The 25369-nt window shown below is 40.8% G+C and overlaps 2 protein-coding genes and 1 long non-coding RNA gene across 10 annotated transcripts in view; 2 read left to right on the top strand and 1 right to left on the bottom strand.

Annotated features, from left to right (window-relative positions):
• The window catches only part of LOC129185822 (membrane-associated guanylate kinase, WW and PDZ domain-containing protein 3-like), a 154415-nt gene extending 145715 nt beyond the window's left edge, over positions 1-8700 (top strand). For 2 of the 3 annotated variants that reach the window (XM_054783295.1, XM_054783296.1), the window contains exons 20-21: positions 1950-2088; positions 3341-8700. In XM_054783295.1, coding sequence (XP_054639270.1) covers positions 1950-2088; positions 3341-4227 — 1026 coding nt within the window. In that variant the 3' untranslated portion in view covers positions 4228-8700. Of the gene's footprint in view, positions 1-1949; positions 2089-3148; positions 3238-3340 lie in introns of all 3 variants that reach the window. The other variant, XM_054783297.1, reaches the window with a different exon arrangement.
• LOC129185825 (uncharacterized) overlaps positions 1-24109 on the bottom strand; it is a 33335-nt gene extending 9226 nt beyond the window's left edge. The window contains exons 1-3 of the long non-coding RNA XR_008572142.1: positions 23895-24109; positions 23722-23789; positions 21350-21444 (exon numbers count right to left, since the gene is read on the bottom strand). This is a non-coding gene — a long non-coding RNA (uncharacterized LOC129185825). The remainder of the gene's footprint in view (positions 1-21349; positions 21445-23721; positions 23790-23894) is intronic.
• Positions 13978-25352, top strand: im:7151449 (zona pellucida sperm-binding protein 3 receptor). 6 transcript variants are annotated; one of them, XM_054783304.1, is made up of 12 exons: positions 13978-14054; positions 16845-17045; positions 17710-17892; positions 17972-18071; positions 19514-19584; positions 20235-20414; positions 21633-21725; positions 22761-22811; positions 22913-22954; positions 23027-23075; positions 23745-23812; positions 23903-25347. In XM_054783304.1, the coding sequence occupies exons 2-11, from the start codon at positions 16949-16951 to the stop codon at positions 23791-23793; spliced, it is 915 nt and encodes a 304-aa protein (XP_054639279.1). In that variant the 5' UTR covers positions 13978-14054; positions 16845-16948; the 3' UTR covers positions 23794-23812; positions 23903-25347. The 6 variants fall into 6 exon arrangements, 4 of the variants coding, with proteins under 4 accessions (XP_054639279.1, XP_054639280.1, XP_054639277.1 ...); XM_054783302.1 differs by lacking the exon at positions 13978-14054 and adding an exon at positions 14830-15189; XM_054783303.1 differs by lacking the exon at positions 13978-14054 and adding an exon at positions 14830-15622 and having other exon boundaries at positions 16855-17045.
• Positions 25353-25369: the final 17 nt, after the last annotated feature.

Here is a 25369-nt window from a genome sequence, read left to right as displayed (position 1 = left end):
TTTGATGGGGTTATGAAAAACACAAATTACTGAGTGTGCCCATTGAAGCGTTTTTCCACTCTCATTTCAGGAAGACATTAGTCAATCTCTGTTGTTGTGAATGCAATTTCTGGCATTTGCTATTTTGTGAATGCAGACGGTTAATCAGAAAGCACAGCAAACCAATTGATGATTTTTTTCTGGAGAAAATCTCCACACAGCATGATGGAAGTAAACTGTGGTATTAGTTGAAGGAGTTGTAGTTGCTGTTTTTTGTTCCTCCTATTTCATGTCTATATGATACAGTATCTCACAAAAGTAAACATGGATATACTTTAGTGTACAGATTGTATGCTAGTATAGATTTACTATCCACTGAAAACGAGTCAATACAGTCTAAATAGCTGGCAACACAAGTGAGGTAATCAAGGTAATCAGGTATGGTGGTGGTAGCATCATGGTCTGGGGCTGCATGAGTGCTGTCGGCACTGGGGAGCTGCACATCATTGAGGGGAAAAACAGGAATTACAGCATAGCTGTACAGTATATAGCACATCATGATCCCCTTCCTCAGGAAACCGCACATACAGTCCCCTCCAAAAGTATTGAAACAGTGAGGCCAGTTCCTTTATTTTTGCTGTAGACTGAAAACGTTTGGGTTTGACATCAAAAGATTAATATGAGACCAGAGAGCAATATTTAATCTTTTATTTCCAGGTATTTACGTTTGGATCGGATGCAGGACTTTGAGCATAGCACGTTTTATTTGAAGCCACCCATTCTTCATTTGAGAAAAAGCATTGGAACATGTGACTGACAGGTGTGTTTTGTTGCCCACACTCAGTTTCAGATTGGGTAGGATAGGTTTTGCCTGTGCAGATTGCATTTAGAGGTGAAAACAACATAAAAACCAGACAGATCAGTCTATGGGTGACACGGAATCTCCTGCCAAAGAAAGAGCTACTGTTTCCTGTTTACTGGTTCCTCACTGACTTGTGAGCGGCAGAGTATTTAAACGATTATTAGTAGTTGTGAAGTAAAGGAGATGTCACAAGAATAGAACGTAGCCATAAATTAGCCGCACCGCTGTATAAACTGCAGGGTTCAAAGTTTAAGAAAAAATTAGCGGAAATGATGGTATACAGTAGATTCCTGTTATTTGTGGGGGTTGGCCAAAAAGGGTAAATCACAAAAAATGCAAATAATAGACGCACCCATAAAAAGCCCTAATAATGCCAGGCATACAGTATGTAGTATGGTACTTATAAAACGTGAGGTAACACAGCATCATGTCTTGTCAAAGCATCATCCTGCTGGGAAATGGAAATGTATTTGTGAGCGCCCTCTGTCGGATTCATAGCTGCACTGCTCTTTTTCCCTTGCAGCTAGCGCCATCAAACCACTGTCTATTTTCTGTATCCAAGTGTACTTTCTATACTATTGTCAGTTGACAAAATATCCTGTAATAAAAAAAAAAATGCTTGCTGAAATGTACTCACTTTAGTCTCCTGCATATGATCTTTTTCTTATATGCATCCTCTCATTCTTTGGCCCATAAAACTGCAATCAAACCCCTGTTGTTGGTTCCACTTGGTGACCCTATCGAGAAAGCACAGCTTCATAAAATAATCGAATCATCCCACTGGGATGTAATTATCATATTGTTATTAGCCTGAATGGGAAGGATAAAGGAAGAACGGAAGCTCCTTGCGGGAATCCTTCCTGGCAGACTGTGACCTGTGGGCATGCAGAGGAACGTCAGCTGCGATTAGAGGATGACAGATTGATACGCTGGCATTTATTTGTCATCTCTAATAATAGAAACTGCCTCCAGGCCGTTATGTGTGCCATGAATGGCGACACATGTTGATGATGTGTGTCAGTGTGCACCATCCGGATGCTGTCAGAGGGAACGCCAAGCATCTCTCCCTGTCCCGTAATGACGGCGGAATGTCGTGTGTTTCGAGCAGGTCGGGGACGAGATTGTGGAGATCAACGGAGAGCCGGCTCGCGGCATTTCCCACACACGCGCCATCGAGCTGATCCAAGCTGGAGGAAGCAAAGTGGTGCTGCTGCTCCGACCTGGGGCGGGCCTGACTCAAGATGGTAGTAAGTGCTCATTTACGTCCACACGCCCTAAGACATCAAGGTGGTAATTACGGTACAGTATACCACATGATCTGGAATTTTGTTCATGTAAAAAATACCAGTGAAAAAAAGTGCAATGAAATTTGTAATCAAATGTTTAGACAGATGGATAGATCATTATTACTTTATTCTTATTAAATATAAGTACTAATAAGTACTAATACAGTGAAGGAAATTAAGGGTTTTTTACCTTATTGATCTCATAAGGGACATTATTGTTTAATGTATGAATGTATTTGTATCACTGCTTTTTTCATATATTTCTTTCTAAAATGTATAGAAAAATATACTGCTATTTATTTATTTATCGAGATAATTTGATTTATTGATTTGTGTTATTTTCCTTAGTTTTTAGAGTGTTTTTAAAATTATTTTTGGCATCTGTAAGGAAAATTAAGGAATTTCCTTTTTCCTTATATTTAAAATATTTTATTAGTTACATTTCTGATTTTAAAAATAATATAATATAAAATATTCAATAGGATCCAAAACAAAAACAAAAATATGATCCAAAACCCCTGCTCTTGTGTATGTGAAAAAGAAAAAGTGAGCTTTCCCCATACTATACGTACTTATGCTACACTACACGTCACTAGCACCTTTGTGTTTTTAGCACCAGTTAAAAAGATGTAGTTCTAGTCACCACTTATGCTTTTAGAACTTTCCATCAAATGAATGGACTGCGGAAGCCTAACAATTGTCGTTGTAGTGAACAATGATCACAGACAGCATTTTGTTAACTAATTGCAATTCATGCATTACTGCCAGATGGTTGGTGTAAGCAGGTGGGCTGCTGGTATCTTCTAACTGTGCTTCTAACTGCTTTACGAGGAGAGTGCAGACTGCGCTCCATCCATAAATCCACCCTGTTTCCTTCGCGATGATGACTCCATCCGTTTGCTACCGGGGCCTTTTTTTTGTGGACTTGAGCTACTGGAGCACGCTGTCTTCATGGGGTTCTTATTTACGCATTCCATCTCTAACTGCCTGCTTCCTGTGGGGTCTTGTTCTTGTGATGCAGGTAGTGCAGCTTCTTCTATGTGCTACTACACTGAGCACCAACACTAACATCCTCACACGCCTTTCCTGGCCTCTTCTCTTTCTACCTTGGTAATTGCTCCTCCTCATCATCATCTCAGTTCCTCCCCCCCATTCAAATTTGCCGGTGCGGAACGTGTGATTTATTTATTGGTGCACGTGTCGTCTCTTACAGGTCCAAAACACATTTCACCCTCAAACTACACCAGGGAGGTGTTTTTTTCAGACACGTCACCCCTGTCTTCTCCATATCCCACCGGGGCTTCCATCCTCGTGTCTCCTCCTTACTCCAGCAGACTGAAACACTCCCGCAGCTGGAGCGCCACATCCCCACGAGACCTGCGGCGCCACAGCAGCAAGGCTTTGAGCTCGGTGGAGGAGCAAGACGAGTGGCGAGGAGATAAGGAGGTGGAGATGCCTGAGAGGACGACCAGCATGAAAGAGCGCAGAGAGCAGAGCAGCCCAAAGAAAGCAGCGGAGACATCACCTCAAGCCAAAGACCAGCCTCGCAGCCCGAGGAAGACGATAGCAAACGACAGCCAGGCGCCGATAGCAGCACGGAATGAGAAGAAGGTGACTAGAGTGCGATCTGCAAGTATGGGGGAGGCGAGCCGGGCTAACGACCTCGAATGGAGACACAAGGACTCCAGAAGCAGCGAGAACTTGCGTCATGGCAACAGCCGAAAGTCCAACCTTGAAACTAGAGGACAGCCAACGGCCAGACCGGGACATGAGGCGACGAGTTTTAAAGAAAGATCTCTTCACGCTCCCCGAGAGGGCAAGCAAGCTTCTAGTCGAGACTCGAGCCATGCCAAGGACCAGAGTGCAGAGGACAGGAAGAGACGTAAAGAGACTTCCTTCAAAGATTCAGTAATTCCACCAAGTGAGCCAAAGGGAAGAAACCCCAAAAAACAAGCTAGCAAGGAAGACCCTGTGGCCTCCATTAGCAGGACTCCCAGGAGCCCTCCGAGCTCAAAAGCACCCATCAGCCCTGGCGAATGGAAGGTACCCAGCCAAGCCAGAATCCTCTCCCAGGCTGAAGTCCTCCGTGATCCCTTTTGACAAGATGATTCTGTACTTTGGATTCTCTGTGCCATGCTCTGTGGATTGTTTTGAGCTCTTCCAGTGAAAGTGATACAAGGTGCCACTTTTAGAACCCTTTGGTCCTTTTTTGGGTGCGGTCAACCTCGAAAAGCAGCGGTGTGTGTAGCAGCCTCCTCTGCCTCCACTCGCTGCTTCAGTATCTCAGAGCTAGGACGTCTTGCCATGTGAATTTGTGCCAACGCGATGGAAGAGCAGCACCTCGCCCATGACAATGCATCCATCTGCTCATTATGCAAGGCGAGGAGGAAAGGTCATAGGGCAATATTTTTATTTGTACTCTCGTTTCCTGAGCTGCTTGGCTCAGCCGCATGCAGTCCACTCTTCTTTGTTTGCGCACGTCTCACAGACAGCCCTTTCCCGATCCTCATCCCCAAGCTTGAGCGACTTTGAGACTGTTCTTCACTCTCTTCCCTACGCGCTGCATCCTTCAAATGACCAGAAACTTGTGCTTTTTCAGATCTTCTTTACCAAGTGTATGATAGACAAAACAAAGGAAATGATAAACATAAAAGAAAAAGGCTGGAAATGTGTGTATGGTAGATTATTTCTCTGTCGACTACATTTTACACTGTTGGAAAGGCTCTTTATTTCCCTTTTAAAGTCCGTTATTATTATTATTATTATATTTACGCCAATTTTCAGGTAGAATTTACCGTAAATTCCGGACTTAATTAAGCGCACCTGAATATAAGCCGCACCCACCAAATTTAAAGAGAATGTACATATATGTGGGACCCGCTTGTCTATCAGCCTCAGGTGTTTTATTTGATCATATTTCCACAGAAAGACACACTATAAACCTTGCAATCCTACCTCCACTCAATGTTTCCAGCGTCTCTTGTTAGCTCTGGTGATGAGATGCTTTTTTTCCCCATCGGAGTTCAACAGCTGTCACGGTCCAAGCAGTCCAAGTAGAAGCTGTAGTGATGCTACACTTCATTCTACACTTACTTAAGATTTGTCTGACCAAAATACGATCACTGCATAAGACTTCAAAACGTGACATTAGCGTACACTTCAGAAATGTCCAATTTCCTGAATCTGCGCTCCAAGCCTCGTGAGAACTTTAGTTCTTTTTGCCATAAATTAGCCACATCATTGTTTAAGCCGTGTGGAAAAAAGTAGCAACTTATAGTCTGGAATTTATGGTAAGTCTCAGAGTTCCCACAATAGTGTATTGGAATTGTGTTGGCCAAAAAATCTAGCCTTGATGTATGTAAACCCTGCTAGGAACACACCGTTTTGTGTGTCTGTAGCTTTAATGCTAACGAGTTGTTGGTCCACGCCTGTTTCTGACAATGTGTGGCTCCAAGAAGCACTGTTATGTGCTTTATCCACTTTTGACATACACTTGTCCAACGTAATGGTACAGTGTATCACATACAACAACGGAACATTAAATAGTGGGGCAGGAGGACACAAATGTTAGCACACTAGCATAGCTACAGTATGTGAGCTACAGTGCTAACATTACAGTTGTTTTAACAGTAAAATCATGCTAGGTTAGCTTATCCGCTGAAGAAAACCAAATGATTAAACTTACAGCTCCCACATCTGTATCTGGCTGATGGATAGTTGGCACAGCGCCATACTTTATTTTCAGATGTGTAGCAAAGCCTTTTTTTTTTTTTTACACAGCTGTCCTCTGAAGTGGCAGGTGTCTACACAGGGCGCGCCCACTTTGCTAACGAAGGAGACAAATAACATAGCTGTGTGAGCTACAGTGCAAACATTATAGTCACATTTTAGCCTCACCATCATGCAAGGTTTTTTAGGATTATTTCGTATGCGTACGTGTCAACCCAGGCCGCACGGTGGCATAGTGGTAAGCATGTTGGCCACACAGTCAGGAGATCTGGGTTCAAATCTCCATTGGGCATCTTTTTGCATGTTCTCCCCGTGCGTGCGTGGGTTTTCTCCGGGTACTCCGGTTTCCTCCCACATTCCAAAAACATGCATGTTAGGTTAATTGGAGACTCTAAATTGTCCATAGGTATGAATGTGAGTGTGAATGGTTGTTTGCCTATATGTGCCCTGCGATTGGCTGGCGCCCAGTCCAGGGTGTACCCCGCCTCTCGCCCAAAGTCAGCTGGGATAGGCTCCAGCATACCTAATGAGGAGAAGCGGCCTACAAGATGGATGGATGGATTATTTCTATTAAAATTCCATTAGGAACCACTAGATAGAGCCTGGGTATCATCAGTGGTACTCATACCACAGTTTGAGAATCGATGGTTACAAACATAGTGGCAAGAAGCACTATTCCAATAAGAGACACAGTCTACCAAACACTTTTGCCAACTGTTTGTTTTATGTTTCTGTGAAGCTCCTTGTACGTGTAGCCAGTCCATATTTTGATATAAACCTTGTCCCACGTTCTCTGAGGTACCTGAGTGGTTCCAATGTGTTGTAGGAAACAAACCCTGCACAAATACTTGTACTTCATGACACAGTAGAGCTCACGTGCAATGTTAGCTTACAATCACTCATTCTGAATCATAATATACATACATATATATATGTATATGTGTGGCTGGGTGCGTGTACAAAATCAGTATATATATATATATATATATACACACATATATTCATATATACATATATATACATACTGTATGTATATGTATGTATATATGTACATACATATGTATGTATGTACGTACATGTATGTACATATACGTGTGTGTGTATATACACATATATATGTGTGTGTATATTTATATACACATATATGAATGTCATGTTATGTTTTGCTAAAGTAAATCTCCACTGCACTGCATTTGCCCCTGTAGCATAAAAGATATTTAATAATTTGTAATGTTGATGACTTTGGTTGCCAATGCCATATTATATATATATATATATTTATTTTTCTGTTTAAGGACAATTTATGTAATAGTGCGCAACCTGTGAGTCATGTCGCTGCCTACTGAGGGGAAAAAAGATGACATCTTTTCAGGGTGTGTGCCAGTGCTGCCGGTTGATTTTTTTGTGTAAAAGTCACAGATGCTGATCTCAGCCTGTTATGTAACTTACGGCTTTAAAACGGACTTACAAATGTCAGGTTTTTACAAACGAATATGACAGTAGAGCCGCTCAGTGTGGAAGGGGGTTTGCGCCACAAGAAAACCAGTTTTCCTTTCTTCTCGAACATTTCCAACATGTGAAAGACAGCACATTTAGACAAACGGGCTTAAAATGTGAAATAATGCTACATTATAATAATAGAAAATGTCATTGGCTGGAAACCCATGGTATAAACTAGGCTTGGGAATGACACAATAACTCCTGATGCAATATGATTACAATATGTCGCAAAGAATGGCGTAACGACACAATGATAATATGATATTGGGAAAAAAAATCACATATGACTTGATGGTTTCGACATATACTGTACATATATACATATGATATCTAACGATCATCAGTATCAATATCTGATTTTGGTGTATTGATACCATGTGATCAGAATTTTGTCCTGGCCCTAGTCCAAACATTGCAGTCCCTTGTTTGCTCAGAAGTCAAACCTTTTAACGAAACATGGTTCATTTGATGAACATCCAATAATGCAATTGTTCCGACTACAGGCACTTCTGAAAAGTACAATCATGTTCTCAGAATTACAAATGACAAGTCAAAATTCAAAATTTAATTCAGACCAACCTGATTTCTGGCCAATAAAAAAAAATGAGCTGCGGGCGATCAATGCCCTTGTGCCGCGATTTGGACATCCCTGCTTTAAACAGAAAATTGGGACTTTGAAGCAACCCAAATCCTCCTCAGTTTATCTGAGCTGACTCCAGGTTGAGTAGAAGAGGTATCCAGGTGAGCTCAGGGAAACACAGCGTTGTAGCAAATATCCAGAGATCCAGTGGCATCAAACCAGTGGGGCTTGACTGTAAAACCAGACTTTCAGCTTAGGAGACGCACTGTGAAGCAATCTGTGACCTTTTTTGTGCAATACTTTGTTGGGCTGAAGGAAGCGTCCGGTATGGTATTTTTGCCTGTTTGAGCTTTTTTCATTTTCTATCTCATCCTTGTATCATCCTGTGGCCTTGCATCGCTTTGGTAGGAAACAATCTCTGTGCTTATCTTCTACATTGTGTAGGAACAGTAGATGTAAATGTTTGTACATTGTACAGCACCTTTCTAAATACTCGCTCAGCGCTCTTTCGAGGAGGGGGAGAAAGAAAAAAAAACAGAGGTCTATTAATGAAATTGCCCCATTATTTTTTTATGTAAAAAGAAAAGAAGATATTTAAAAATGGATTGAAAAGGATCTTGACATGGTGTTCTGTTCATGCACTGAATAATAAAGTTTTACTCAATACGCCCTGCAGACGACTAACTTCATTTATTCCATTATTTCCCACGTCACTCATGACATTGCTTTTACCATTGGCTTTGGTTTGTCAGATAACAGGTCACCCAAAGTACATGCTTAACAAATTACAAATACAAATAATTAAATACAAATAAATTAGAAACAGTGTAAAAACCCTTACCTGAAAATAAAAATATTGTAAATAAGTGAATAAATACAATAGTAATATATTAGGAATACAACAATTTAAATAATCACAAAGTTTGCAGACAATAACTCTCTATTTACTGTAAGCTACATTTACAAAATGCAATAAATATATACAAAAACTAGATAACATAACTACATACAAAAGCGATATAAAATACCTATATGCAACTAGAGCCGTCCCTCGCCAGTTCGCAGTTCGAACTTCGTGGCTTCACTCCATCGCGGTTTTTCAAAAATAGCTTACTGTAATGTTCGGTGAGACACCCCAATGCGAGACTTGATCACCGGAGCAATAGGCTTTTATTGCAGGTTTGAATGATCTCACAACAGGCACAATAATCCCTAATAAAACTCTTGTATAAAAACACAGGCAACTGTTGCTGCTGTAACACACGTCAAGCTAAAACTGTGTAAATATTCTATTTAGGAATATGGATCCTACTTCAATTCACTCATCACAGTCGGGTCTGGAACCAGTCAACCAAAATAAACAAGGGATTACTGTATATGCAAAACTATGTACAAAAATGATGGCCACAGGGATAACTATATACAATATAACATATAAAATAAATAAATATATGTTGCAAAATGATAACTTATTTGTTATCATGTCTCTGGTGTTTGCAACTATTTACGTACAAGTGATTGGACATGTTGCACATGTCATGACAAAACACTATAACCCTCTGTTACTATGTCAGATCTCCTGTTGTCATGGTAACTGACTTGGTTTCACTGCAGAGTTGTTGTTTTTTCAATGGTGAGACAAACTTCAACGGTTTGAAAATGTGTCCGGAATGAATGACAAATCAAATGATCATGTTTTCACTTGCGAGTATAAATGATGGGGATTGCTGCACAATTGTAAAGAAAACATGAGGAGGAACATCTGCAGCATATGAGTTGAGAGAATTTAAGGAATTTTCAAGGCTTTTGGTGTCACTGCTAAATAAAATGTGTGCTTTTATCCTGACAGAACCAATATTCCCAAACATACACGATTGTGTCCATCCTGAATGTTGCCATGAATGAGCACCATTATGTTCACACACACACACACACACACACACACACACACACGGCTATTTTTATTGCACAAGGCAGCCAAGGAGCCCTAATGGCTGTTTAATGGCATAATGAGTATCAGGTAATTGCATATCGCATGTTCTTCAGCATGGAAGTACTGTAGTCACATACTGTACAAGGTAAATGCTTTGTGTTGTAGCTACTATCCTATTGTACCGACAGATAGAACAACATTGATTTTGTGATTTGTGTTTAATAGAAATGTTGTTACATAGACAGAAGCAAATACTGTGGTGCATTTGAGGCCTTATTGATGGTTTGGAAGTGAGGATGGAATGGAGCAACGCAAGGATTGCCATATTTCAGAAAACCAAGACACTCAACCCGGCAATCGCATACGCAAATGATAGTCGAAATTTACTCCAAGAAGCCTTATAATTTCAATACATTTAAAGTATGCCTCCTCTATATAGATAGAAAATGATTATATTACCAAATACTATCTACTGTATAACCACAAATATATAAATTCAGAGGTTACTCATCCTATTTTATGCCTAAAATTATATAGACTGTATATTAGGGCCAACCAATTACAATATTTAACCGTAATTAATCACATTTCATCCATAATTAACTCATTAATTGCAATTAATCGCAGATAGAAGTTTTATTCTATGATAATTGTATCTTAGAAAGATCATTTTCAAGTTTTTAATACTCCTATCAACATGTGACTGGAGAATATGTTTGCCTTATGTCAATGTTGATTCAACATTCTGTTTAGTTAAACAGCTCAACAAACGCTGGACCTCAGTGGATCAAAAACAGACAGAACCAGGAGCGGATTGAGTCATTTGGGGACCCAAAGCAAACCCAGTCATTGGGGCCCTCCGCATCCGTGTACTGCACTGACAGAATTTTTTTTTTTGTTTGTTTCGTATTTATTTATTTTTATAAAAGGTGAGTACGTAATTTAGGCCACTTTTTTCCTGCTTTTAAAATACATGTATGTTTAAGTTGCTAGTTTCACTACCATGTTTATAATCCCGCCCCACAAAAACGATTTTAGGTATTCATGTTTATCATCTACTAACAAACGTGAACATGAGAAAATGATCATAATTTCGAGAGCTAGATAAAGTCCTTAAAATCCTCCTGGGGGATTATTATTACCTCACAAGTGAATCATCTCGGCGCTTTTAATGTAATTGATCAGAACATGAAGCAACATTTCATGTAGTTTACCGCTTTAATACTCACATCTTAGTGATGAAAAGGGTTACTCTTAGCCTCATCTCTAAAACTACTGCATTTTTCTCGGCCGTGCTGCTGTCAAGAGCGTCTGCCTGGACTCCTGTGTCTACATTTGTTTACTGTGAAAAAGCTTGACACCTTCGGTAGTTTTGATAAAAACTGTTTTTTTTTCCTTTTGCCTTCTCCTCTTCTCGACTCCACTCCACTGGGGTAACTCAGCGTCATTTTCCTCCAAACTGCGCAACAAGTTTGTTTTGCTCCCATTTCCGGAATCAATCTGCACACGCGCAGTGTGTGTGTGTGTGTGTGTGTGTGTGGAATAGTCCATTGTATGAGAAGACAAGGCGGGGCGTGAGCAATCAAAACAATCATGATAGATTATGCAATTTTATGTCATTTTAAGCACGTGAATTACGACAAAAAGTAATATGTACTTTTAAATAGAAGGAAAAAAATCACTTTTTCTGAAACGTTTGGGGGCCTACCTGAAAATGCCGGGGCCCGAGGCAATTGCCTGTGTTTGCCTAATGGTAAGTTCGCCGCTGTGTGCAACAAGTAGACTTTGCAAAAACTCCAAGACTAAAATATCATTCTCTTCAAGTTAATAAACTCACAAAATATAATTGTGACTAATAACACAAATAAAGGTTCACAAAAATACCCAACAACTGAGTGAAATGAAAACATGGTATTAGAAAAATAAAGACTAATGGCAACTTACAAAAAATAAAGGGATCAAGAACAGTCAGTAGTTTACAGACTAGGACTGAGCCCAAATAGTGCAGGCAGGCTATAGCTTATATTCAACTGTGTGGAAGTATGACATCCAGGTAGTCCAACATGCAGGTTTTATTCTGTCCTCTTTGACAAACACAGCAGTTTAAGAACCAATGCTAATCACAAATAAATATTAATAACACTAATAAATTCCCTCCCAAGCCTTTACTGCCATCTCACTTAGGACTCTGCGTGTGCTCGCTCACTTTGGCCTTTGTCCCCACATACTAAGGTGACACAAGCCCTCCAGATAGCTGTCTGCCGGTAACCCAAATTTTAGCTTCAAAGCAAAAAACAACTGACAGGTGGCTCGTATGTCAAAAAACTAGTAAGTTGGAATACTCGTATGTCGATATACCAGGGGCGGACTGGCCATCGGGAATACCGGGAGTTTTCCCAGTAGGCCGATCAATAATGGACCGATTGACGGCTCTTTGTTTATTTATTTATTTATTGCTGCACCTTGCCTCTGTAACTATGGTAACGGGCCGGCCCAGGAACATGCCGCTGCACACATAACACAACAGAGGGAGCAAGTCGGCACAGCCAGAGCCGCGCCTGTGCGTAGGGCCCCGTAATCAATGGAAGTCCCACAGGATCTTGGCCACCTTCAGTGGTGTCTGCCATCTAGATTCTGGGACCTCCAGTCAATATTCGGCACAGATGTTACACTATTGGTACACTATTCCTGCTGCTTGGTTGTGCCGCTCCATATACAGTATGTCCTTCCTGCCAGCATCTTACACCCTACTGTAATATGCTGCACTGTTTGTGAGCCTGCACCTGGGATCCTGTCTGATGTTGTAGACCTCGGCCTCTATTGATCTTGTGTTTAGGGTCTGTTCTTGTGCTGCCATGATTAGTGCCTCTGTGCTGTCTTTCAGTCCAGCATCTGACTTCTCCTTACTCGGCTTCTGTTGCCTGAGGTATTCACTGAGCAGGTCATCCTTGGGGGCCATCTTCTTGATGTATTTTTGGAGGCCTGTTGTTTCCTCTTGGACAGTGCCACTGACACTCACTAGTCCTCGGCCACCCTCTTTTTGTCTGTGTGTATACAAGTATTTGGGATGCTGGACTTGGAAAATTGCGAAAATATTGCATAAGTTCCCACTTTTGTTGGAAAAAAAAAACACCTCTAAAAGTGGCATTTTCAGCTTTCTTACCCCCTTATGAGGGTATGGGAAGGTTGCTCCACTATTGATAGAAGAGTCATGTCACGGAGTGGCTTACGCCAAAAAGGTTGGAACCCGTTATGCAGACAGACACAGCGCCAGTAAAAAAAAATACAATTTATTACACCAAGTAATGACAAAAAATACAAAAATAACTACCAAAAGATAACTAAGTAACACAGGGCTAGAGCCAAAGATTACAAAGAACAAAAAACACTGCAAGGCAGGAAAAAGGTACTCACTGAATGAAAGGAGCTGCAGGGAAAAAAAGTGCAGAACAGGTAAGTGGCAGTAGCAAAATCACAATGGCAGAAAAATACACGAGCTAAGGGAACCAGTTGGCAGCCAAGGAATGAGGAACAGGAAGCAGGGTTGGCAAGGGAATAACTGGCAACTAGGTAGTTGCCAGGCAGAGGTATATATGGGGAGCTGAAGATTGATCACAGGTGTCCCTGATTACTCATCAGTGCAGCCATGACACTGCAAGGACAAAACAGAGGCGGCAGCAGCGTGCAAAACAAACACAGAACATGACAAGTCACTCAGATCCTCATTTTTTAAGTTGTCTTTTCATGACGTCATGAAGAAAAAAAACTCCTTCCTCATGAACACGATACCACCTCTGACCCGGCCCTGGCAAGGTGAGCCCAGCCGGTGGAGACACCCACCAGTTGGCCATACCTGTCAACATTGGGATTTGAAAATCCAGAATACAGTCAAGGATAGATTTTGGCGGAACCTCTGACACTTATTATAACGGGGCGTTTAACCCTTGTTGTCCTGGGGGTGTCCAGGTTGTCATGTTTTTGTAGTTCTTTGACTCCACCACAAGATGGCACTGCCTCACTATGTCCCATGCAGATGCTGCAGTTTCCAGACGAGGAGTGACGTTTCACAATGTTTGCCAAGGAGGTCGGACGCCTGTCTTTTAGGGGTGAGTGATGGCAAAGGACAGCAACAGGAAATGAGCGGTCATGTTAGACTGATTCCTTTGATCCAGCACATGTATGAAGGTGAACCTGAAATCCTGCTCTGTTTTTGTTGGGGTTTAATGTCTTAAGTCCCGCTTCTATGTGCATCACACGTTTGGAATGCTGCTTAAGAGTGAAATGTTTGACTGGACAGCCTGCTCTTGCTCAGACGCAGAAGAGATAGGAACGTCAGTAAAGGTCATATTTGGAGCTGGGGCAGAGAGCCTCGGTTTCATTCACCATGAACCAAAATTGGTGGAAAAAAATGGTAAAAAAATCACCTCAACGTGCAGTTGTTATGTTGCCATGGGAGACCGTGTGTGCGTCTGTGAGGGTGGGTGGAGGACGGAGATGGAGAGCTCTCTGTGGAATTCACCCCAGAGTGTGTCTGGCACTGAGGCGCAGCTCCCCGTCACCCCGCCTTTGTTGCAGACGGTGGTGGAATGTGTCCATGACAATAACACAAACTTACTCCAACACCGCCATAACAACAGTCACCCCCTCCCCACCTTGAAAAGCTTCTTATTACACCACTGACTCATTTACTTGTCCCTTTTCTTGAACGAGTACACCGGAACACAACGGAATAACAAGGGCTTTCCCTCAGTGACTCAGAGGGAATACTCTCTTTTTTTCCATTCTCCCGCTTTAGGACACACCCATTTTGTTGGAAATGCCTGAAAACCGACCGCGAATTTAACGTACAGGGACATATATGACAAATAATACCAAAACGAGTGCAATGCAAAAGAAAACAAATTTGGTTAAACATTAACTTTGATTTGTCTATTGTATGAGAGGCTCTGAGGACGCCGGCATACGGTGAAGTCAAGGTACCGCTTGTTAAAAGAGCTTCCTGCTTTTCCTTTCGAAGTAAAACACCATTCTAACGCAACACACTCGGTGCAATCGTACCGAGCTAATCAAGTTCATCAATTAGCTCATTGAAGCTAATCAAATCACAAAAACCACGCTTGCTTGACATATATGTCACCACTGTCCTCGCAAGGCCTTTCAACAAGAGAAGACGGGCTTTGAAACAAAGCAGATTGGAGGCTTTGTTTAAAAGAGTCTATGACAAAGTGGCAAGCTTTATGACAAACGTGTGCAAAAGAAGTGAGGTTTTATTGGACGTTTGTATTCGCGTCGAGGTTGTCAGGGAGATACGGACCATACGGTATGTAAAGCACTGATTTGAAGAGGGAGAAGCTTACCTCAATTTTTTGCACAACCTGTACAATATCTTAAGAAATTCATGAAAATGTACTAAATTAAAAGAAGAGCTTTATCAATGAACTTCCAAAGTAATTTAACAACAAAAAGATTTTTAACTTAAATGTTTTCATTTCACAGAGGAAACAGAAAAAGTGACATGGACTGTAATAAAGGCACCACTGCCTAATTTGGTTGCACACCCTATGGCAGCGATGATGGCCTCCAAAGGTTTCTTGTAGCCATCTAGAACCTTTGTGTGCATTTCGGCTCCTATTTTCTCCCGCTATGTCTTGGCAGTTTCTTCAAGCTCTTCAGTGATTCCTTTTCCCAATGGCACATTTCAGCTAACATCACAGATTTTCAATGGGATTAAGATCAGGAATCATCGCTGGCCGGTTTGAAACATTTTTTTAACCATTTCTGTGTGCTTTTGGATGTGTGCTTTAGGTCTTTTATCTAGCTGGAGAAGCCATGATCTTTGACTCAAACTTCGCTTGTTTTATACTGGGTAGCACATTGTTTTAAAATGTTCCCATTTTCCCACGAGGATTGTGGTTTAAGGTACAGTCTGGCAAAGACCAGTCATGGAGTCCCGCTTGGTTTAGTGTGTGTTGTATTGTGCAAGTTGAAACCATTAGTCCAGATTGTTCCAGGTCAGCTTGCAGGCCTTTGGATGTTTTATGTGTTTTTTTTCCACAGTTTGCACCAACTTTTGAAGACTTCTCTCCTCTTATCGATTTTTCTCTTCCACCCATGCCCAGGGAGGTTCTTGACAGTTCCATGCGCTTAATAACATTATGCAACGTTGAAACAGGGATACAAGTCCTTGGAGGTGGCCTTATATCCTTTAAAGGTCCTGTGTTTGCTAATAATAGCACTTGTGAGGGCATGAGACATCTCATTTGACTTTGTTCATTGCCTTTGTAAATAACAAGAAAGCTATCAAGACGATAAATCTGTGCTCCCACTTCAATATCCTTAATTCAATTTAATTTTCATTGCTCATGTCCCCTGGTGTATCTTACTTTACTGTTATTAATATTATCTTTATTTTTTTATTTTTATGAATTTATCACTTTTCTGTTACGTTTTTATTTCTTTAATCTTGATTTCTGTATGATTTATTTAATGTGTTTTTGTTATCCAACTGTTATTTTTAATGCCCATGGTTTGATGCACTGTTAGTGTAATTTGTAAGGCATTAATAAAGTTGATTGGAAAAAAGAAAAAAAAATCATTGCCTTTGTAATTTGACAAAGGAACAGAATAACATTTGGCTGTAAAAACATTTACGTCATAATTCATTAGGTAATTATATAATGTGGGCGCAGATGATTCAACACAGGTTATTGTAATTTGATTTGTCCCAAAAGGATAAAAATAGGTTTGTTTTCCCCACTGATTTAAAGGTGTCTGTATCAAACAGGAGTTGTCTATAGCCAAAGCTGTTTCGCTAGGTTCGTTTTTTACAGGAGATATTCTATATATGAACTTAAATTCCATGGGTGCCAATAATGATGACCAAGACTGTTTTGTATGCTTTTCTTTTGAAGGCAGCATTTTCTCACTTCCTGGTCTTTTTAAATCAACTTGATGGCTGTGTTTTTCTTTTTTAAGCCACTATTAGAGGCGGAGTTCAGTGAGGAGAAAGCCACCTCTCTGCCTTATCAGCCACAAGTTACAGCAGGACAGCGTAAGGGGAAGAAGCATTTTTCTCCAGCATGGCTGACATGGAGGAGCTGCTACTACTGCTAAGTGCCAGCACACAGCGGAGGCTCGCTTGTGTGCTCTTCTTCGTCTTTGTGTGGAGGTCAGAAGGTGAGAACAAAGATGAGCATTCAATGTGTCAGTTTTGCTCTTGAGATAAATGTTATTAATGCAGCAGCTCCTCTGAGAGGCTCAGAACAAGATGCATCTTGATGGGAACATTTTAAAATTAACTTATTTTATGGAAAAAGAAAAATCCTAAACATGATTCTATTTACAATAAAATGTCAGTGTTGTTTCTCCAATTAGAATAACGTGTTTTAAAGTGTTTTATTTAAGGAATTTAAAGTTGCGTGTCAGGTGTAAAGAAAAAAAAGGAAACTACACAATGCATTATATACAGGTGTTTTTGTGGGAGGATTCAAAATACATGTTTTAATTACTAAATCGAAAATGAACATGTTTCCTCATGGAAGTAATGAAGTTAATTTAAATAATGTAAATTGGTGTTTGTCAAATTTTGTGTTAAATTTCTTAAAAAGTCAAGAAAAGTGGGAGGAATGAGTTTTTCATCCTGAATCCCTTTTAAAGTTTTTTCTTTTTAAATACTACATTTTTTAAATTGTTATGTTGATGGAAATTAGACAGCATTTAGGCAACAAACTCCAACTGCATGTTTTAATTTGTCCCCTGCTTAGGTTTTTACATTCCTGGGGTCAGTCTCCCCCCATGAATGTCTCCTCTAAATAACTTTTTTCTTATGTTTTTCCTCCAGCTGATTGTCCCGTGCCAAAGAAAAAGGACTTCGCCCTAAGCCCAAAGTCGTGGCTGGATGACGCTTTCCCGGAGGGCTCCATTGCCTTTATGACATGTCATAGGGGCTATGAGGCGGACGGCGGCTCTGACATGATTACCTGCCGTAACGGGAATTGGACTGAGTTGACTCTCAGATGCAAAAGTGAGTTTTTTCCCTGCTATAACTATCATGCTATTGAGATGAAGTCTAGTCAAGACAAAGTTGTTTGTCCTCGATTAAGGGAAGGACTGTGGTCCTCTTGAACCTCAGCCCAACATGAGATTCAACACCACTTCCAACACACTCTACGGCGATGTCGTAAAGGTCACATGTAATGAAGGGTGAGTGAAGGAATATATAAATGTATATGGTGGGCCGAGAGTAGGTGCACATTTGAATTCTTAAAAAGGAATTATTGTGTCTGTTGTGAGATAATTCCAATCTGCAATAAATGCCTGTTGTGTGTCTCAAGGAACATTCCAGTAACCCTACTGACCAGTGTAGAATACTAAATTTCATTGTACTAAGTTTAATCGTCTGAATGCGTTTTTGAATGCCTTATACTTAATTTAATTCAAAAAAAAATACACATTTTGCTTAAATGTGCATATTTTTTTTACTACGGTTTGATTTATAAATTTTAGAATTGAAAAATCGTGAGTGAAGCCGTGAAATTCGAAGTGCGATGTGGCGAGGGATGCACACTCAATAATTTCATTTTGGTAGAATTGAGTCTCCCAAGAATGCTCAAAATGTATTTGAACCTTTCCACATTTATCAATCCAGAAGCCTGTACTACGGCATGGTAATTGTTCCTATTCACACTTCGGTGACAAAAAAGAGTCCTCCAACATCGCACACTGACATCCGGCTGCTTCGGTCGGGGTGTGCTATACAGAGGTACCTCGGTTTTCGTACACCCCGGTTTTGTAGGATTTGGTTTTCAGTGAAAATGAGTCTCAGTTTTCATACTGTGCCTCGGAGATGATATCGTACGGTCAAACATCACGCTTGACAAAGTAGTCCGTTTGTCCGTGCAAAGAATGAACGATGGAGATTTTTGCTGGCAAATGAGAGACTAGGGATTATCACTACACATCACATCAAAGTCAACAAGGAAGTGATGACGGGTGGGTGATTAAGGGACACGTTGATTGGTGACAACACAGGTCAACCTGTCCCGTTCATCCTTCTGCTTGGACTCTAGCTGGTTTATACTTCCGTGTAGTCACACCGTCCCTTCTGACAGTCATGATCCTTTCAAAGATTTGCATTAGGGTAGAACAAGTGCCTTGCAATTCTCTGCAGTAACACTAGTGGCAGTGTTTTCTGGTGAGTGAACTTGGTGAGCAACCATGACACTCATTAGCTATTTCAGCTTGTTAGCATCCTTCATCATTGATGGTGAACAGTGGCAATGAAAGAGATGGAGAGTGTTATTGGAGTTATTGTTTTCTGTTTGTAGTGGGAGTTTTGTGGCTCCAAGGGGTTTTTAATTGGGTAGAAACGGGCTCCAATGGCATTTTTATTGGTAAAGGTTGCCGACCCATGAGTTGGATAGCTGACGTGCACATTTGAACGCTGCTCGGACAAATTTGATAAGCGATGATGACTGGCGATTGGCGGGGACTGGACAAAGCAAGCATCTGACCAAATGATTTTATCAAGAATGTCAGGCTGTGTACCTACTTTTGGCCCATGCTGTATATTAATACTGTAAATGTAAACACAAGTACATAAACAGTCACTAGAGAGGCAAGTGACTTTTCTTCTGTTTCCATAGATACATGATTGAAGGATCCAGCTACAGGATTTGCATGGTTTCTGGCTGGATGTTTCCAAGCAGCTGTCAAAGTAAATACTTTCATTTAAAATCAATACAAACCTCAGCTACCTGCACCATCTTTCTCTGGCCTGGCCATCTTATCCTTTAAAACCAATGGGGATATTGCAATGACAAAGAAAAAGTTAGATTACATTTGAAAATCTTGAAACAATGTGGTGATCTAAGCTTTTTGATCTCAGCCGCCTTGGTCCTCTTCTGTCAGTTATTGTCTGGACTTAATAGTGTTCTTGCAGTACAACATTGAACAATTGCTCTTGAAAGCTGACAACTGTGACAGTTGAAAGTTTGCCCATTGGTTTTATATTTCATGATAGCCATCTTGGCCATGTTATGCCAGATAGCCTTCAAAATCAATGTGTTTCTTGTGAAGGCTTGAAAAAAAGATTGGGTTGAAAGTATAGGGACTGTTAAATGGGGGAATCAGAGCATGTTCAGACCAGACCTAACCTTTGACCTTACTATCAGCCCCCTTGCCATATTTTTTTGTCACAGGTATTGCTCAAAATCAATCGGTTTCTTGTTTTGTCACAACAAGAAAAGCCCTAAGAAAGACTGGTTTGAAGTTAATCTCACAGAACAAAATGGATAAAGTTTGACTTAAAATTGCCAAGCTTTTCACCTGACAGTGACAATCAATTCTGTTTGTGTGACTCTTCAGTCGTAACCTGCCAAAAGCCTGCAGAGGTGACTAATGGTAAAAGCTTGTGGGATTCCCAGGACTTCCCAAAGTATGGAGAGGTCATACAGTACGAGTGCGATGAAGGATACACCCTCGTCGGGAACAAAAGCATTGTGTGCAAGAATCTTGAATATGATTCTCCGCCTCCTGTATGCAAAGGTAAGCTGACAAAAAAGGTCCCATATTGTATTCACCAATTTTCTGGTCCGGACCACATATTCTGGGTTACGTGTACGCAGTTTGACTCACGACATTTCTATGGTGGACTTAGTTAACAGCTCAACTATACCAGCTGAAAGGTTGGCATATAAATGATATATACTGCCTGGCCAAAAAAGTCACACCACCCATCCCACTGGCCCACGCTCACACAGGGAGCCACAGACAAGGGCTGCCGTTGTGCAGGAACCATGGTTTCAACACATCCTGGAAAACCTAGAAAATGACTTATCATTTTCCACTCATGGAAAACATGGAAAATGAGAAAAAAGGTCTAATGTCCTGGAAACTGAAGTTATCCCGGAAAATTATAACCTTAAGGCACGCCCCATGTGACTGCCAATCAAACTTGCATTTCCCCTTCGAGAAGCCCTGCAACCCACTGCTTCCAATTGACTTTATTGCTAGATTTAGCAACTTTTCAGATCCCGATAAGGACTTGGCGCCGAGAGACAAAACTAGCAACTGTATGTTAAAAAGTGTCACTAATATTGAGCCAAGTACGTTAGACGCTATAAATTGTCTCTGTAGCAGCTGAAAATGTCCTGAGTCCTGGAAAATAATTTCAAGGAAAGAGCGGAAAAAAAGGCACACGCAAGGTCCCCAGCAGCCAGAAACACAAACGGACGTGGCACCTGGTAGCCAATGCGGCGACCTAACAGGTGCAGACCCCCATGCGGCAGCCGACTACCAGGCAAGTGCTGCAATCCATAGCAGACACCGGCCTTCAACCAGCCTCAGCAGATAGAGCAGCAGAGGCACCGGCGAGCACCCCCCGCCCCAACCTACCTACCCCCACGCCACCCCCCCACCTAACATACATGATGTAGGTGTTGATGTAGGTGTGTCATTGGCATTGCGGTCAATTAGCTTACCTTTAAGATGTGTAGCCATGAGTTGCCCCTTGGCGTCATTTACACTTCAATGGGAATGCTGCGCTTGCAGTAGATGCTGTGGTTAAGGACATCCACTGAAACACCATGAAGATATTTTGTCAGTTTTTCCCACATGTAACCATATTTCAAATGACAAATGTATACCGTAATTGACCAGATATTTAGTGGTTGGTTATTTTAAGATGAACACAAACGTGCGTCATACAAAATTAGTGAGAAGTATGGTGACATCATCGTTCAGGTTGTTTTCTACATTTTGCAGAGGCGTCTACATCAAGTTCATCAGCCACAACAGTTGCTCACCGAGATAAAACTATCACAGCCAGCACAGGAGCAACCATCACCACTTCACAGGGTACACGCACACGCACTGTCTCCAGGGCACGCCTCCTTTAGAGCTTTTTTATCTGTGATGGCTTTGTTCAAAGATGGCAGAGAAATGCTGACCACCAGCAATATCAACAAGGCCAAATTCTGAATGTTTTGAAAGATCTGAATAGATAGCAAACTTTTCCCGAATGAGCTGAATGATTTGATGCGGAATTTTGTGTCAATACTTAAAAGTGGCAGCTGAGTATAAAAATAATAAAACAAAAAAAGATTAAATACAAGCAGTTAATTGGTTCTAGCCCCAACCATGATAAGTGAATTTCCACGAAGTAGGATTCCTTTCTTATGAATGGAATATATTCATAGTTAGAGCATAGAAAATCAGCATGACCCTCTAAATACGGTGTTAACATCATTAGAGCCCTCTAGCATGAAATAACACCCCTATAGCCACCTTTACATTCATATTACCCAATACAATTAACAAAATAAGAGTAAATAAGCCACTGGAGACATAAGACTTGTGTGTGTTGGTATAAATGTGTTCCTTATGGGAGCTGAGTGGCGGGCAGACAGGAAGTGATGTCGTGGGTTCTGAGTTGAGTTTTAGGTTGGCGTGGGTTACTGCAGCAACAGTAGCCTGTGTTTTTATTAGGGATAACTGAGATAACTCAAACTAATAAAAGCCTGTTGTTCCAACGATCAACTTTGGCATTGGCGTGTCTCACCGAACATTACAGTATCACTACATATCTATTCACAGAATCTTAAATGTCTTATATAAGATGTATTTTAGTTCATTTAGTAATTTCTATGCATGAAAATTCTTAAATTAGGCAAAAAAAAGTAACATTTCCTTCACTATGCATGTTCTTTGACTAATAGGCCATATTCAATGACAAAACAGCATGATTTATGAATTAATATATTTTTGAAAAACCGCGACGAAGCCGCAAAAGTCGAACCGTGAAGTGGCGAGGGATGACTAATTCATATAATATTATGCTAATGTATTTTTTTACGATGGCTGCATTGTGATGAACTTCTGTAACCTTGGCAGAAATCTTTGCAGAAAAGAATGTGGAGGCTGCAGATGACAACAAGGACGCTAGTGAGTTAACTACATGACATGTTGATCATTTCTACTCCGTAATACTAGATCATTTCATATATATATATATATATTTAATGTCCTGCGTATGCTTCTTACAGATTATCTCCCCACTATAATCAGCGTGATATGTGTCACACTAGGTAACTTTCCTGCTTGAATGTTGCAGAATGTTGGATAAACAGAAGTTTAAAACAGCGTTGACTTTCCTACAGGCGTAGGCATAGCAGCGGTGTGTCTGCATAGGCATCTCAAGAATAAAGGGTGAGTTTGAATATTTTTAACTGTTTTGTAGCAAGAATTTGTGTTGTATCGGTGTTGTAGCAGTTTCTCTTCTGCTTTTTTCCATGTTTGATGAGACTTTTTGTTTGGTTAGAGACAATGGAGGTCAATTGCTATGGATACACCCTAGCATCCGGGCCAAAAATGTAGTCAGATTAGTAAATTAGACTGACTTGCTGCTGTGCACACTGCAAGGGGAAGAAAGTCGATGAAAATGTCTTTGGAAAGCATTTTCTAAAAAATGGTGACTGTTAAATAACTCCGAAAGAGCAGAACAGAAACGTTATCCAGACGAGCCAGTTATATGAGCTACAGCGCTTGCATTTTAACAGCGACGTCATGCTAGGTTAGCTTATTTGCTGGAGAAAACAAAATGACAAATCTGTCAAGCGGTGGGTGTATACACATTTAGTTTCCTCAGCCCATGCACCGCCTTTCTACACAGATATGTGGAAATTAGTTATGTATACAGTTTTTGAGTAATCGTGTATGCTAACAAACTATTTTATACATTCATTGACTGCTAAAGAAAAGGTAACAAAGAGGGAACAAACACCATCTGCTGCACGTTGTGTATTCACTGTAATCACATCTAAAACGTGTGTGTATCTAAGAACAGAACACAAACCTTTTTTTGTAACATCAATGTAGGTCATATGACACCAGAGAAGGCCCGAAGCACCAGTTAGTCAATGTCTAGAAGGCCCGCCTCCCCAAAGGTACCAGTCAGTTCCAGTGCATGACAGTAATAAACACAGCAATGGAATTTTCCAGATTGTTTGTGACGAGATATGTTTTTACCTCCCAAGCCTCTGATTGGAAGAGTGCCTATCTGCTGGAGAGCATCTGGGAGCCAGGAAGGACGTGCCAACAGGCTGCAGCAGTTCCTTCGGCTGAAGGGAAGAAGAAAGAAAAGGGAATTTAATAATATTGCACGTCCACTGGCAGTTGATTCTGCTGAGTAAAATGCGTGGCGAGTGAAATGACTGATAAAGCACTTTTTTGTAATATTTTTTTTGGTAAATTTTCAATACTACTTAATATTTCTTATTTTATTTATGTTGAAAACTGGAATAAACACTTTAACTTAATGTGTTTCAAATGTAACGTGTGGCCCCCAGCTTATTAGCATGGATGAGGGGGTGTTACAATATGTTTCAGTTTGCTGGCTGCGGTGGTGGCGGCGGCTGATAAAAAAAAAACACACACACACAATCAACTGCGTTCTTTGTACAATCAACTACATTCTTTGCCTTTGCACGTTCTTGGCCTCATTGTGAGGCTCTTTTGCTCAGATAGGAGCGATATAGGAGACTTAGATGAGAAAGAATGCAGCCAGTCATGCACCACACGACCAAGGAAATGTGTTACTACATGTATATTTTTTAGAAACTTGAAGTGTACAGCTTGTATAGTATAGATTAACTATCCACTGAAAATGTGCCAACACTTGGAACACACTATTGGAACACAGTTTTTTTTTTTGGTCATTCTTAGTCACATTTTGCTGCAGTGTTTCTATGAAGCTGAAATTTGACCACATTACTCAGGTTGATGTCATCATTTTTGTGATGAAAGACATTTTGGATGTTAGCAGACGTGAGCAACCATCAAACCCCACCCAAAGAGGAAAATCTTTGCTGCAATTAAAAAGGATCCCACTAATAAGCATGTTGCCAGCCTGCAAAAGAGCAGCTGCAAGCAGAAACTCCTTGTGGTCGTGTGTGCGTCTGCTCCAACCAACACAGTATTAAGCAATGATTGAACGTTGCATTGAAGTGAAAACACATGGAAGAAGGGATGTGATCTCTGCACAGGACAAGACGATTGACAGCAGGAAAACATGTTCCCGTCCTAGCGTCACCCAGTGTCCTCTCCATCACCAAGCTAACCCAAGCTTGTTTTAACATACACGCACTGCAGACGCAACCAAACGACATGGGAAAAACATGGCCATGAGACCTTTATGGAGGAGGTGGAGGCAATGTTTGAGCATGCAAGTGTCAAAAGAAGTTAAGCACTGTATAAACGTAAAACTACTACTACTTGAAAGGCAACCGATGAACAGGAAGATGTTTGCTCAATGATACTATCACCTACTTGCCAAACATACGATTTACAGGTATTGTTGGAATAAACAGACCCATTCATGGTGATGTCGTTATATTGAAATATTGAATGTATTTTTTATTAAAATATTTTGATAGGCATCTTCTAATGCACTGCTAATACCGAGAAATTTTGTGATCCTACTTAAAGCAGTTTTAATATCCTTT

This window comes from Dunckerocampus dactyliophorus, chromosome 8 (assembly GCF_027744805.1).
Source record: "Dunckerocampus dactyliophorus isolate RoL2022-P2 chromosome 8, RoL_Ddac_1.1, whole genome shotgun sequence".
Taxonomy (NCBI): Eukaryota; Metazoa; Chordata; class Actinopteri; order Syngnathiformes; family Syngnathidae; genus Dunckerocampus; species Dunckerocampus dactyliophorus.
The sequence above is the reverse complement of the archived record's forward strand: the minus strand, read 5'-3'. Positions and strand labels throughout refer to the sequence as shown.

Coding starts and splice junctions, on each gene's coding strand:
- im:7151449 (XM_054783304.1), top strand. CDS start 16,949: ATGGCTGACATGGAGGAGCTGCTACTACTGCTAAGTGCCAGCACACAG. Junction 19,585..20,234: donor GTTTCCAAGCAGCTGTCAAA/GTAAATACTTTC, acceptor GTGACTCTTCAG/TCGTAACCTGCCAAAAGCCT. Junction 20,415..21,632: donor TCCGCCTCCTGTATGCAAAG/GTAAGCTGACAA, acceptor TACATTTTGCAG/AGGCGTCTACATCAAGTTCA.